At 42.8% G+C, this 15752-nt stretch overlaps 1 protein-coding gene across 12 annotated transcripts in view; it reads right to left on the reverse strand.

Moving 5' to 3' along the window:
- Positions 1 to 2338: 2338 nt before the first annotated feature.
- LOC144306685 (uncharacterized) overlaps positions 2339 to 15752 on the reverse strand; it is a 28635-nt gene continuing 15221 nt past the window's right edge. For 5 of the 12 annotated variants that reach the window (XM_077886181.1, XM_077886183.1, XM_077886182.1 and 2 more), the window contains 6 exons: positions 13579 to 13637; positions 13415 to 13476; positions 6703 to 6908; positions 5755 to 5976; positions 4967 to 5086; positions 2339 to 3910 (listed from right to left, as the gene is read on the reverse strand). In XM_077886181.1, the coding sequence (XP_077742307.1) occupies positions 3684 to 3910; positions 4967 to 5086; positions 5755 to 5860 (453 nt within the window). In that variant the 5' untranslated portion in view covers positions 5861 to 5976; positions 6703 to 6908; positions 13415 to 13476; positions 13579 to 13637 and the 3' untranslated portion in view covers positions 2339 to 3683. Of the gene's footprint in view, positions 3911 to 4966; positions 5087 to 5754; positions 5977 to 6702; positions 6909 to 8804; positions 11410 to 13414; positions 13497 to 13578; positions 13638 to 15752 lie in introns of those variants that run through there. The other 7 variants (XM_077886178.1, XM_077886179.1, XR_013373797.1 and 4 more) reach the window with 7 other exon arrangements.

A 15752-nucleotide genomic window follows, 5' to 3' on the forward strand; every position in this document is an offset into this window, starting at 1 on the left:
TGGCTTTTAAAACACAATCATGATGATCTCCCCTGGTTTCCGTGGGTCAAGAATTTGGGGGCCATCCGTCGGAGTCTCCCTGGCTCCCGCGTGTTCGCCACCAGTTTTGGCTGGAGCCCGGGTGTCTGGGGCTGGACCCACTCTCGGGTGGCTTTCCTACAGTGATGGCCCCTGGGGTCCGTCCTTGGCTGGGGGGCACTCAGTTCCTCCCTGAGCCGTGTCACGATGTTTGGGAGCTGCTTTCCCCCGAGCCAGCAGTTGGGGACAGCTTTACCCCGCACCCCGAGGTCCTTCAGCAGGGTCTGGGGACATTGGTCTCTTACAGCTGAGCCCCTAACGGGTAGAGACCCGGGTGCTTGAGACCCCTTACAGCACCCAAAACGGCCTCCCAAGGCAAAGAATTCTCTGGCCCCAAATGTGAAGATGCTGCTACCGACACCCACCGGTCACCGGGGAAGCTCCGCGGCCTTCTATGGCCTCGGCCCCCAAGCTGCACCTTTGCCCTGGCCGCGGCACGCAGGGCCGGCCTCGAGTCCGTGTGTGAGGGGATGACACGCGGCCCTGAATGCCGGGAGGCCAGGGCTGTCGGGGCATCCTGGGGGGAGCTAGGGCGGCAACCAGGTCTTAAAAGACACATCTTTGCGTGACTGCGAGGGACTCCCCCCCCCCCCCTTTCCTGCTGCTCGCTCTTGCTATACGTGCACGACTCGCATATAATGCAAAACAGACGTGAGAAACACTGGGTTAGAGCCCTTAGCACTGCCTGGGGCTTTGCGAGATATTGTCCCCCGAGAACCACCGGGTCACTGGCCTCAAATAAGTCATCCGTGCAGGATGTTTTTAACAAGAGGGTCAGTTAGCAGCCACGAGGAGAGGCTAGGACTCCAATCAGCCCTTTTTTGGTGAGAAGATAGAGCCATTTCTCCTGAACATCTGGGAACCGCTGGTTGGGCTCCGACAACTAGAGCTTTCCTGGGTATGCATTTTTTTTTTCTTCTCTAAGTCCTATTCCCTATTTCAACACTTCAAATAAGTTCAAACGACCAAGCAACACTTGTATAGGAACTTTAGGACTCCGTCCATTTACTCTTATCCCAGAAGGTTCCTCAGGTTGCCTCCTGACTCCGAGGATACAGTTCCCTATTCCTCTGCAAAGCTGGTTGGTCTCGCACTGGCGATGAGCTGGATCCTCAGTGCTCTTACCTCCTGGGGCCTAGACTCCGGTCATCTTCTGTTCTCCTGTAATCTCCAACCTCTCTATCAGTCCTTTCATTTAAGCACATAAATACACTTAAATCTTGCCATTCTTTTTTTTTTTTTAAGATTTTATTTATTTATTCATGAGGGACATAGAGAGGCAGAGACACAGGCAGAGGGAGAAGCCGGCTCCCACGGGGACCCTGATGTGGGACTTGATCCCAGGACCCCAGGATCATGCCCTGAACCAAAGGCAGACGCTCAACCACTGAGCCACCCAGGCGCCCTAAATCTTTCCATTCTTTAAAAAAAAAAAAAAGGTACACGGTATCTTCCTTCCTCCTGACACCTACCACCAGCTATTGTTCAATTTCTTCCTTTCCCTTTCTAACCATCTTTAAAAGGATGTCCATACTTACGACTTCAACTTCTTCACCCCCTAAGCTTCTGGTCCTCCCCGAGGCCTACAGGCTGCCAGAGCCAGAGGTGTTTTGCTCTAATTTGCAGTGTTTCTCAGCGACTGCCCCTCCCCAACTCACTTGCTCCAGAGTCCCCTGACGGTGTGACTGAGCTGCATCCCTTGGGCCAGGACTTCACAGTTTCAGGAAGCTCTTGTCACTCCTGTTCCCCAACGTTTAAGAGCCGCAGCTTATCCCTCAATGCTGGCCTCGTAGACGAGATACCCTTCGTTCCCATAACTGCACTTGGCTGCCTCTTTCAAAGGCAGAGCTGGGTCTGACTTGTAACAGAAATTCTTGGGATGTGAAATCATATACAATGGGACAGGCAGGAAAAAGAGAGAATACAAACACACCCTCTTTTTTTTTTTTTTGTCCTGGAGAAAAATTTTAAAGTTTGATTTCATTTCCTCATTCTTCTTTTTCTTTCTTCTCTTTCTTTCTTTTCCTTTCTTTCTTTCTTTTTTTCTTTCTTTCTTTCTTTCTTTCTTTCTTTCTTTCTTTCTTTCTTTCTTTCTTTCTTTCCTTTCTTTCTTGTTACTTACAGTTGAAATGGAGATTGAGATTCATCTTGGCTTCTTCCGACTTTCTGAAGGCCGAGGTGGAGGAGATTTGAACCTCTGCCAAGCAACACAGACCAGACTGACCCACCTAATTTGGCCTAATATATATATATATATATATTTTTAATGTTTTTCTGGCTATCGATTTATTCAACACAAAACAATCTCCAATTTTACTGAGGTGGCTGACCATGTCCACGACCAAATCCGCCTCTAAACTGGAACTCGGTTGCTGGCCCAGCCCCGGCCTCAGCTTTCTTGTCGGCACCAGGGGGTCCAGCGCTTCGTCTGTAGGTGTCTCTGTCAGCTTCCCCTTGTGTGAGTCTTGCAGGTCGCTCTCCCTCCAGACCTCTGGGCCGTGGCCTGCCAGTCTCAGGTCGGCTGCGGCGCAGAGTGGCAGGCACAATCTCGGGGGGTAGGTGGAGGTAATCACGGAGATACTGGATACCCACATTGGTAAGGTACCAGTAGAAATGTCTCCAGGGTAACTGTTCCTTTACGTAGCCTCGGGATTTGAGAGACTGCGTGGCCTTCATGACGTGAAGGTTGGGCACAAAGGGAACAATGGTGCAAAGACGGAAGGAAATAGGTTCAGAAGATCAATGTGTGTAACTCCTGCCCATCACTTCATGTGTGTGTGATGTTAAGTGGTTGGTACAGTTAGAAATCTGGTGTCTTGAAAAATCACAGCTTCCTTGAAAAGACAAGACTAGACTATTGTGTGTCGCCAAACCAATGTCCTTATCTCCTGGTTGAAAAGCGCTTCAATCCGTGGCTTGCAGACTGGTGGCTGATAGAGCCCAGGGATGCAGCTGTGGAGACTCAGAGGCTGACGGAGCCTGAGGTCAGCATCGGTAGGAAAACACAGATTCCTGGGCTCGCCCCCCTTTGGAAGGAATGCTCGGCATCTCTGCAGGGCCGCCCTGTCCAGGTCCGGGTCCCCTGGGACCCTGTGCGGGTTGGGCCCTGCACGCAGGGCGTTGGTGGTTCTGGGCTGCTCCTCCTCCCTGCAAACAGCCTTTTCCAGCTCGTCTCCTTGTCACTCAGGCCCCAGTGCTGTCCCTGCAGCCTGGTGCCCTGATGCCAGGAGAGGGAGGAAGACCTGCCACCTCGCAGCCCTGGAGGAGGAGGAGGACGGCTTTGTACCAGCTCTCAAAGGCAGGCCCGGGCCCTCGGTTCCTTGGCACCCGGAGAAACCCGGGACGCTCTGTCCCACAGCACCTATGTGGCCCAGGTGAAAACTCCGAAGCTCGTTGGGACACACTCACTCAAGGCCACACAGAGGCCCCGTGTAGGTGGCATTTTACTCCCCGTCAGCTTCCTGATGGGGCCACTCCATGGCCCAGAGGCCTAGTGTCCTTATTTTCTCTTTCTTGAAGCCGCTTGGTGCTGGAGAGCCAGGAGTAGAGCCGCCTTTGCAGTCGAGGGTGGCTGGAGGAAGAGCTTGGGAGGAAGACCACAGAGATCACACATGGTCGGCGGGAAATTTGCGGCTTGTCCCGTCCTTGGCAGGAAGGCAGGCGGCGGCGCCATCTGGGCAGCGAGGTGCCCTGTCCTCCGCGGGCCGGGCCATCAAGCCTGCGCCCCGCACTCGGCTCCCAGGGGGCTCTAGAGGGAGGCGGGGGAGGGCTGGCTTGATGCCATCTGCCTTAGGTCCTCTAAGAAAATCCGAATAATACTGTAAGTGTACAGCTGGAGGGGGACAAGAGAAGAGTTTTATAATTTTTTAAAAGGTCCCTCCCACCGGCTCCTACTTTCTATGCCCAAAGTGAAATTAAATATCCCCCCCCCAATAAAATCCATTAAGTTTGGAAGAATTCCCATTTCCCAGCAGTTATGGAGGGTTCTAGAGTCCTCTGTCCACATGTTTGAAAAGGCTGTGCCTCAAGGTCGGGGGACTGCAAACCATGTTTTAATGGGCCCAACTTAACCTCACAATTACTTGATTTGAAAAGAGACTTTGTTATTTCCCCCTTCTGAAAAATCCAGCATTCAGATTGGTAGACTGTCCCCTTTTTAAAAAAGTAGGATTTTAATCCTATTTAAAGCGTTCTAGGCCTCTTTCCCAGGAGACACAAATGCACGTCTCAGTAACCACCAAGTACAGGAGGTGGTTGGTGTTAACTGTCACCCTACAGAGAGAGCCTAATTTCAAAGCAATTGCAGAAAATTTTAAAAAGGCCTGTATTTTCTTTACTTTGGCCTATCATTGCCAAGGACACTAATTTTTAAAATCTAGAACACCCAAACACTGCATGTTCCAAATCTGTTTATCTTTGAAGATATTGACGGAGCACACACATATTTTTTGATAAGAATGAAGGAGAAATTGAGATAAAAATATTTTGTGGGATGCTTTTGAAGACAACATGGGGAATATAATGGGGAATTTAAAAAGCAGATTACAAAATTGCATATACAGTTTAATGATTCCAATGCATCTCAAGTACACTCATGCCTGGGATAAAATGAGTGAAAAAAAAAATCAAAACAATAACTATAGTCTTTGAGTAGCACGATTATGACTGATTTGTTTCCTTTTTTATATTTTAAAAATTCTCTGTAATATGCATGTTAAATTTATATTATAAAAAATAAAACCCAGGAAATGCCACGTTCATGTCATGTACAAGCTTTAGAGAGGGCAAATGAATCCAGGTTAAGCAATATTCCAGGACAGTTAGGTTAGGATTTCTTTTGTCCTTAATACCCATTGCTTCATTAATTTTCCTTGCCCTGTGAACTGACCTAATTCACACTCCAGCAGTGCCCCCCGCTTCTCGCTGTTTGCATGGGGCAGCAGGTCCGTGGCAGACATGAGGTTATTCAAGCTCCATAAACCCACAAATGAGCATTCCCCATTTGTAACTGCACAGATGTTAGACACGGTCCATTAAAAGAAGGGAGACAATTCCATAGCAATTTAACCGAGGGAAGAATAAAGAAGGCATAAAAAGCCATATGCTTCTCTAGAATAACAAAGAACATCTGTCTTTAAACTCACAAGGCTGGGCATGACATCTCTAGGAACCAAGCCCTTTGCCACCCTTTCTGGGACACACTTGTTTCTTGAAGCCAGACCCCCTCTTCCAGTGCTAGGCGAGGACTCCCTTTCTATGTCCACAGCTCTGGAAGAGATCTCCAGAATGGTCCCTGCCGGCTACTGGTGTCTGGTGGTGAGGTCACCCAGCCTTTTCGGGACGGGGCAAAGGTGTGACTGGCAATGGGGGACACAAAGACTCAAGTACAAGCTTGAGGGCAGGTGTAGAGCCAAAAGGGTCCTAGGACAGCAGTTTGGATTTCTGAAATAAGTGACTGACTGAAAAACATGTGTTCAGCTGTTGCATGGGCGAGAGCTGTCTGTAAGGGATGTAAGTCTTTCTGCTGCCATCCGTCACCTGTTCTCATTCTTCTTTACAGCTAGACAGTTGACACTCACTGAGCTCTGATCTCTTACTCTGCATGAGAAATTTGCAGCTTATCACGTCATTAGCAAGAAGGAAGGGGGTGGTGCCATTTCTGAGGCGTATCTTCACCTGCTGGTCCGACTCCTTTTGGTAAAAGGTATCTTCTCTCTCCTTCTTCTCCATAAGGCCTCAGTGACTCCTTTTGGTAAAGGGTATCTTCTCTCTCCTTCTCCATAAGGCCTCAGAGAAGAGACATAGTAAGTCTTGGCTACTGAGAGCACAGTGTCTTTCAAACTATGGCTTGAGACACATTAGTGGGTCAGGAAAATCATTTCATGGATTGGAACCAGCCTTTGAAAGGAAAAAGGAAGAAGGAGGAATGGAATGGAACAGGAATGACTTAAACTGGATTAAAAATATCAGAGTATATTGCATGCAGTGAGGGTGAATATGATTTCCTAGAAATTGTATAAAACTTTAGTTTCAGTGTTATATATGCATCTACATATATCTGTGTGTGTGGTGTTTGCATACGTGGTTAGAAGGTGAGACATATTTAAGGATCGTGGCCAAATAAGTTTGGAAGACACTGATTTAGGTAGATGTTGCTTATATAGGGTTGTGGTATAAGAAAAAAATATATATATTTGGTCTATGTCCCTGGAGCACAGAGTTCTTGAGACCCTTGGAATTTCCTGAGTGATAAGAGTATAAATTATCCATAACAAGTTCCTTAGACTTCACCTCATTTTATATTAATGAGGTGACTCCTGGTGGTGCTCCAGATAGCTTTGGGATGGAGGCGGGCAGCCAGAGGAACCAACCATATGATTAGAGGGTTGAAACTTTCATCTCTACCCTCTGACTTTGGGGAGAGAAGAAGGGCTACAGATTTTCAAACATGAATGGCCAGTGATTTCATGAATCATGCCTATGTAATGAAACATCCTGTAAACAATAGGGTTTGGGGAACTTCCAGGTGGGTGAACACACTGAGTCAAACTTCATGGCTTAAAATAACAATATCCAACAGCTATTTTATTACCTCTTATGATTCCGTGGATCTATTGGGCTTACCTGGGTGGTTTGGCTGTGGATGCTATCTGTGGGGGCTGAAGTCATTTGGGGGCCTCATCTGGGCTGTAACATCCAAGATGGGTCACTCACATGGCGGGTAGTTGGTGCTAGCTATAGACTGGAAGCTCAGTTTGGGACACCAACGGAAGCACCTCAACATTGGCTTCTGCATGTGGATTGGCTTCTCAGATCTTAGGAGAGTGTATCTTGGAAGCAAGTATTGTGAGATGCAGGGAGAAGGTTCAAGGCCAGTTAAAACTCCATCCAAGGGAACAGCATTACTTCCCCTATATTTCACTAGTCAAAACAGGCACAGGGCCTTCAACCCACCCAAGGAAATAGGGAAAAAATCCTCAACTTTTGATGGAGATCACATTGAAGAAGAGCATGTAAGATGAGAGGTATTATTCTTACTGTCTTTGAAATGGAACCAGATTATTTATATCTAACTAGAGACCTTCCCAAAAGCTAGGTCAAGGCTAACAACCGAGGGGCAGCTCCCATCTCCTCCAGCTTCCTGAGGTGGAAGATCTAATGTAGGCACATTTGGCAGCTGATGAATACTGGCATATTCCATCTTCTACTCCAACCCCCAAACCTCACCTCTGGGCTGTTATACTGGGTGGTGGGGCAGCCAGCTGACAGCGCCAGTTCCTACCTTCCCCACACACAGCTCCTGCTTGGTAAGGATGGTGGTGCAGCTGGTAAAGAGTGAGTTCCCTACCTCCTCACCTCCCTGACTCCTCATCCAAAGCACAGACATTCTTCCCAGGAAAACGTTGGAGCGAGCCGTAAGACTGCCAAAGCTCTGATCCTGCCAAGGAGCTCTACTTTCACTGGATCAGACTGTGGAGCAATTTATGCCCCAAGTCATTAGTAAGAACAATGGAGCAATTAACCAGCAATTAGTGGAGGCTAACAACTGGGTATGATACATATAGAAGCAGATGAGCCAGAAGCTTAATGAGGAGGTCATGGAAAAAGACAAAGAGAGTTCAGCTAAACCTGCAGTCTCCCCAGTGATCAGGAACTCTGTGTGTATGCCCAAGGCTGAGTCCTCCAAAGAGTAAGTGAAAGGAGACAGAAATTCTGAGCTACTGGCCCCCAGCTGAAAGAAGGGCAATGGATAAACTCCCTGAACAGTAAAAGCAGTCTCTAAACCATATCCAGATCGAGTACAAATCATTGATTCAGGGGGCTTCCCTACAAGCTCTGCACAGTCAGAGGCTCACTGATAACCTATGCTGACCCAGGGGGGACTGTAGGAAGTCAGGCTTCAAGATAAAATTGAGGGGAAAAAGCTTGAGCAGAGATGTCAGAGGCCGCACAGTAGAGGAAAAATAGATTTTGCTGAACTGGTCATGCCAACTCACTAAGTAAACAACAGCAGCAACAGTCCTTAGAAGGGAGAAAAAAAAAACAGTATCCCTAGTTGCTACAATATATTATCTAAAATGTCCAGGTTTCAACAGAAAATATGAGGACATGCAAGGAAACAGGAAAGTGTGACCAAGCACAGGAGGAAAAGCAGGAGATAGAAACGACCTTTAAGGGGGCTAGATGTTGGACTTAGCAGACAAAAACGTGAAAGCAGCTATTTTCAATATGTTCAAAGAAATAAAGGAGTCCATGTCTGAAGAACTAAAGGAAGGTGTAATGATGATGTCTCATCAAATATCAAATATAAAAGAGATATAAATTACAAAATAGGGCCAAATGGAAATTCTAGAGTTGAAAATGTAATATCTGAAATGAAGATTTCAGTAGAGGGACTTAACTACAGATTTGCGCTGGGAGAAGGAGGAATAAGCAAACTGGAAGATAGATGGAGATTATGCAGTAGGAACAAAAGAGGAAAAAAGAAAAGAAAGAAATTGAGTCTTGGAGAAATGTGGGACATCTTAAGCACATCAACATATATATGCTGTGTATACCAGAAGGAGAAGATAGTGAAAAGGGAACTGAAAAAGATTTTAAAAGAAATAATGACTGGAAACTTCAAAATTTGCTGAAAGGAATTAACCTCCACATACAAGGGGCTCAATTAATTCTCAGTAGGATGAAAGCACAGAGCCAAAAAAAAAAAAAAAAAAAAAGAAAGCACAGAGCCACACCTAGACACATCACAGTCAGAATGCTGAAAGCCAACAATAGACACAATCGTAAAAGCCACAAGAGAAAAATGACTCATCATATGCAAGGGAATGCTAATAAGATTGAATCCTCAATAAACTGACTTCTCATCAGAAATAATGGAGGCCAAAGGCCATATTCACTTTGACAGAAAAACCAACCAGCCTCTGAATCAAGAAGCATATGATCAGCAAAACTATCTTTTAAAAATGAAGGTGAAATAAAGACATTACCAGATAAACTAAAAACTGAGAAAATTCATTGCTTGGAAAAAGGAGAAAAAGTTGGAGGACATGTACATCCCTATTTCAAAACTATCTAAAAGCAGCAGTAATCAAAACAGTGTGGTACTGGCATAACAATAGACACATAGAAGAAGGGAATAGAATTGAGAGTCCAGATATAAACCCATATGTCAATGGTCAACTGATTTGTATCATTTTGGGTGGTGCCAATTCTATTCAATGGGGACAGAATAGCTTTTTCAACAGGTGGTTCTGGGACAAGATAGCCACATGCCAAAGAATTAATTTGGGCCCTTTACTTCACACCATATATAAAAATCAAATTAAAACAGATCAAAAGACAAATGTAAGAGATAAAACTATAAAACTCTTCAAAGAAAACAGGAGTACATTTTATAAGCCTGGATTCGGCAATAGTTTCTTAGATATGATACCAAAAGAACCATCAACAAAATTTTAGAAAGTAGATAAATTGAATTACATTAAAGTTAAAACCTTTTGTGTTCAATTAATACTATCAAGAAAGTGCAAAGACAACCCACAGAATGGAAAATACACTTGCAAATAATACACCTGACATAGCACTTGGATTATTGTAAGTAAAGGACCCCTAAGACTCAATAATAATAATTAATAATAATAATATTAATAATACCCCCAAGTAATCCCATTAAAAATGGGCCAAGGATCTGAATCGAAAATTTTCCATGGAAAATATACAAGTGGCCAATAAGCATAGGAAACGATGTTCAACCTCAAAAGCCAACCAGAAAATGCAAATCATAACCACTATAATGAGATACCACTTCACAGGTATGGCTTTAATAAAAAAAAAAAGATGGATGATAATAAGTGTTGATGAGGATGTAGAGAATTTGAAACCCTCAGATATTATTGATGGGAACATAAAATGGTATGGCTGCTTTGGAAAGCAACCTGGAAATTACTCAACAGTTTCTGCATATAGTCACCACAGAGATCCATAATTTGCTCCTATGTATATACCCAAGAGAAGTGAAAACATTATGTCCACACAAAAACTTGTACACAAATGTTCACAGTAATATTATTCATAAAGTCAGAAAATCCAAACAACCCAAATGTCCATCATCTACTAAATAAAGGAAATGTGGTATACCAATGCACTGAAATATTATTTGGCCATAAAAGGGAATGAAGTACTGATACATGGAAAAATCTTGAAAATATTATGCTAAGTGACAGAAGGTGGACACCAAAGGCCACATGGCATATAACACCATTGATATTATGTGTCCAGAATAGGCAAATTAGTAGATGCTTAGGGCTGGGGAGATGGATGATGAGTACGGGGTTTGTTTTTGAAATGATGAAAATATTCTAAAATCATATTATGGTAGTGTTTGTACAGCTCCATGGATATACTAACAACCACTGAAATCGAAATGAGTATATTTTATGGTATATAAAATGTGTCTCAATTAATATATCTATATTAGTTATATACGGCTCAGGATCTCTCATGAGATCAGTCATGGTTTTGGCCTGGGCTGCAGTCATCTGAATGCTTGACTGGGGCTGGAGGATCTGATTCCAAGTTGGATGCTTGCAGAAGTTTTGGTTGGCTGCCAGCAGAAGGCTTCGGTTCTTTATTTCTTGCCAGGTGGCCCTGTCCCTACAGCTGCCTAAATGTCACAAAGGGATAGCTGGCTTCCCCCAAGTGAGTTGTTCAAAAGAGCAAGGTGGAAAAAGGTACAATGCCTCTTATAATCTTGTCTTAAATGTCACACACTGCCATTTTATCAAAATCCTATTGGTTATACCAGGGCATAAAACCAAGAAGAAAAAATCATTGGGGGCTCTCTTGGAGACTGGCTCCCACATGTGGGGTTAAATTCTTATGGCTTTCTTAGTGACTTCAGCTTCTCCAGCTCATTAGCTGTAACTAGTACTCAACACTGCCCTAATGAAACACACTCGGTATCCTGTGATCCCTGAGGCCTGAGAAGGGGCACTTTAAGTTTCTGCCGGAGATCCAAATAAACACACACACACACATGCTCACACCACACACACACATGCACATACCACACATCTACATACACTCATGCTCACACCATGCAATGTGCATACATAGATATATATATCAACATAAATATAAATACATGTTACTTTTCAAAAAGTCTATACGTTTTTCAGCATGGAATTGTTTTGTCTTCATCTGTTTTTTTCTTTTTCATTTTATTATCATTTATCATTATATTTACATGGAAAAAACATGAATCCATAAGAAATGCCTTTGCTTGCTGCAACCCTTCGGTTAGGAATGTATAAACTCTGGTCCATCATTCTGAGAAATAATGAAAAAAAAACAAATGAAACCCTGACCCTGAGATCCCTGTGATGGCTCTCAAATCAATATACCTGCCTGGCATCTGCTTGTGTCAAGCTAGTTGACATTCTTTGCTGTTTACCCATTAATACTTTCCTAAGTACCTCAATTAGGGTGTTTGAAGAGATGGGAGATCTTGTGATAATCCCCAAGAGCTCATCCATACACAGGCTTTCTCCCATGTTTTATAAGGAAATGTTCAAGGTTGAGTGGTCTTCACACTCACCCCACATAAAAGCATTTTTGCCGTCATTGCATGAGGATTGTCTTGTCTATCCCCCAAAGCAAGTCAAAATAAATCAAATGCTTTCTAGCTGGCAAAGGGAAGAAACACAGTAGTGCCCAGTTCTGCTCTCACTGGTGTTTAAATTTGAGGAAATTACTTAAACCTCTCTGTTCCTCATCTGTAAAATGGGAATTACAAAACCTGTCTCATAGGATCCTCATAAGAATTAAATTAGTTAAAATAGCTGAAGCTCTTAGAACAGTTTCTAGCACAATCACATATACTACATGTTAGCTCTCAATATGAATAGTCTTCCACAAGGTTTTTCAAGCTGAAGAATAAGCAGTTGGCTAATAATAAACAGACCAATAACAGTGGGTGCTGAAATGCAGCACTTTTGTCAGAATACAGACTTCATCTTAGAGGTGGTTGCAATGACAGGTGTGTCCCCATGGTGTTAGCTTGGCGTCAGCAACAGAAGAAGGGGGATGGGTTGTGTGTTGTGTTCTGTGGAGTCATTAGTACCACTCAGGGAGGTGACAACTTTCCCCTAAATTCATTTGGATGGGAACCTCCAAAATAATGCGCCTGTCTACTTCAGTACTGAATTCCATGCAGAAGTATTTGGGCTAAATGATGTCTGTGCATATACACTTTTTGTATCCTGGAATGAATTTCATCTCCACTGAATTCAAGTAAACAGTTTTTGTGGCCTAGTCACTCTGGGGAGACAGGAATCGTAAAGCCTTGACCCCCAGGCTTAAGTTTACAAAGGAATACATGGAGATGAGGCGGGGAAAGCACAGCACAATACAGAATACATGACAAGTACAAAGTGATATGGGCCATAAAGGGAGAGGATTTACACCTGGGTGAAGACATGCCAGGGGGAACACTGGGAAATCGGATGACCCAACAAAGGAGGGATTTCTTCCTTTGAGAAGAAGTCTTCTCTGGACAGGCAGAAGCAGAGCAACTTAAACATGCAGAGGAAGTAAGGGGCAAGAAGATGGGCAAGAAAATCTCAACCATTCCTCCATGGAGGGTCTGGAATGGTCGTCCTAGATTTTATGTATCCACCTCTACATTTGACCTTCTGCCAAATGTATTAAATGGAATAGTCAAGAAAACAAACTACGACTCGATGGAAGAATGCCTTTTAACAGAAATTGAGTTCCACCTGCCAAACTTTTGGTCCTGTAGTAGGGTAAAATGAAGAAAATTTTACACATTCAAGCTCTAAAAACAAATACTTCTCAAATATCCTTCATCATCAAGCAATGGGAAGATGTACTTCATAAAAAGGAAGAAGTAAACCAAGAAAGAAGACAAGAAGACCCAAGATATGGGAAACATGGAATTTAACAAATAAGGCAGGTGGAGGGTATTTCCAGGATGAGGGTGAAGGGAGGTTCCAGAAGGTCAGCCATGGGCCACAGAGAGAAACCAACCCAGACTGGGATGCTCAGAAGACTAAAGAAGATCTCTTTCTCAAGAAGCTGAAATTATTAGAATGCTCAGTGCTTCCTAATATTGAGGGGATAGGAATATTCCTGGTTTCTGGTTTAGGCATGTAAAGAGCTTATAAGTATCCATCCCCTCTTAACAAACAAATAAAAAGTCAAACAAACTGAAAAATCAACAACTCTCATTAGAACCATTAGAGAAATAAGGTCATGGAACAGACTGCCGCCCTGGAACTAGAGAAACAGACAGATGAAGAAAATTCCAACTTACCACAGCAGAAACACATGAAAGGAAACCTCTGTGGGAACCAGTGCCAGGATGCAGAAACCCTCCTGGAATACAGAAATATGAACTGTAATTGACAATTACTTCAGGCTCAGTGTGGTCAACTCTTGAGATATAAGAACTCCAGGGTCCCCCTACTTTTGTTTTACCTTTAGGAAGTCAATCAGATTCCCACAGCAAATATCAGAGAAAAATTCCTTCCTGCTTCCTGCAAAGGGAGGGGCAAGGAAACAATGTTGAATGCAACAGAGCACTCTGTTCTTAACAAGGTCTGCCCTCAGAAGAAACTAGTTAACTAGAGCCCAATCTGCTGGGATATTATCAGAGCTTAACTGACTTGAGAGAAAGGAAATACCCAATTTGAGCCCACTTTTGCCATCCTGTTTCATTTAAGGGAGGAAAGAAAAAAGTAGGAAACACTTCTGAAGTTCACAGTGCAGGGGCATAGTCTCACTAAAAGACTTTTACCTGGTATATCATGTCCAGGTATCAAGAAAAAAAATTACAAGACATATTTGAAAAGACGGAGAAAGCATCCAAACGAGATATGGCAGGGCTGTTAGAATTTTCAGAACTGAAAATTTAAACAGGCGCAGGGCTCTCATAGAGAAAACAAACAGCATGTGAAAACAGGTAAGTAATGTAAGCAGAGATGGAAATCTTAAGAAAGACCCCCAGGAGAAATGCTAAAGATCAAAAGCACTGTAACAAAAGTGAAAAATGCCTTTGATGGGCTTACTAGTAGACTGAACATGGCTGAGTAAAGAATCTCTGATCTTGAAGACATCTCAATAGAAAACTCCAAAACTGAAAATCAAAGGGAACAAAGGAAAAACAAGAAAAGAGTAGAATGGCCAAGGACTGTGGGACAACTACAGGAGGTGGAACATGTGCATAATGGAAACATCTTAACGAGAAGAGAGAGAGAAACAGAAGAAACATTTGACATGATAATGACTGAAAACTTATCTAAATTAATGTCAGACACCAAGCCAAGATCTAGAAAGTTCAAAGAACACCAAGAAGGATAAATGCTTATATATATGTATGTATATTTATATCCCCCTAAGTGTATCATTTTTAAATAGAGAAAATCAAAGATAAAGAAAAAAAAAATCCCAAAACAAATCATAGGGAAAAAACACCTTATCTATGGAGGAACAGAGACAAAAATGGCATCTGACTTCTCAGAAACCCTGCAGTTGAGAAGAGAGTGGAGCGAAATGTTTAAAATCTTGAGAGGGAAAAAAACCCATACCAACCGACAATTCTGCAACTTGCAAAATTATCCTTCAAAAATGAAGGCGAAATAAAGATTTCCTCAGACAAACAAAACTTGAGGGATTTTTCCCCCCCAGTAGACCTGCCTTGTTAGAAATGTTAAAATAACTTCTTTAGGGAGAAGGAAAATGCTATAGGAAAGAAACTCAGATCTACATAAAGAAAGGAAGAGCACTGAAGAAGGAATAAGTGAAGGTAAAATTAAATATTTTATTTTTCTTATTATTGATATAATAGATAACAATTGATTCAAAATAATAGTAACCATGTATTTGATCATGTAAGCTTCTGCATATGTCATATATATATATATATATATATATATATATATATATATATAAGCTTACATAGAAGCCTATGTAAGGCTTCTACATAAGTTACATGAATGGCAGAGATGATACAGGGGCCTGGATGGGGGGGAATTGGAATTATTTTGTTATTATAAGTTACCTACACTACCTGTGAAGCAATACAATGTTATTTGAAAGTGGACTTGTACTAACTATAAATGTATATTGCAAACTGGGCAACCACTAAGAAAAAATATTTTGAAAAACTATAGCTGATATGCCAAGAAAGGAGAGAAAATAGAATTATATAAAATGCTCAGTTAAAACCATGAGAAGCAGAAAAAGAATGGAAGACAAAAATAGAGGTAACAAACACGCAGACATTAATCCACTATATCAACAATCAGTTTGAACATCAGTGGCCTAAACGCAACAATTAAAAGACAGAGATCATCAGAGCAGGTCAAGAAAACATGACCCAGCAATACATTGTCCACAAGAGACCCACTTGAATTATAGACACATGTAGATTGAGTAAATGGATGGAGAAAAAATATACCATATTAATCAAAAGAAAGCAGGAGTAGCTACACTAATTTCAGACAGAGCAGATCCCAAAGCAAGGAACATTATCAGGGAATAAAGAAGGTCATTATATAATGACAAAAGGTCAGTTCTTCAGGAAGACATAGTGATCCTTAACATGTATGCTCCTAACAAAAGAGCATCAAAAACAGGTGCGGCAAAAACCG

Source organism: Canis aureus, chromosome 37, assembly GCF_053574225.1.
Source record: "Canis aureus isolate CA01 chromosome 37, VMU_Caureus_v.1.0, whole genome shotgun sequence".
Lineage (NCBI taxonomy): Eukaryota > Metazoa > Chordata > Mammalia > Carnivora > Canidae > Canis > Canis aureus.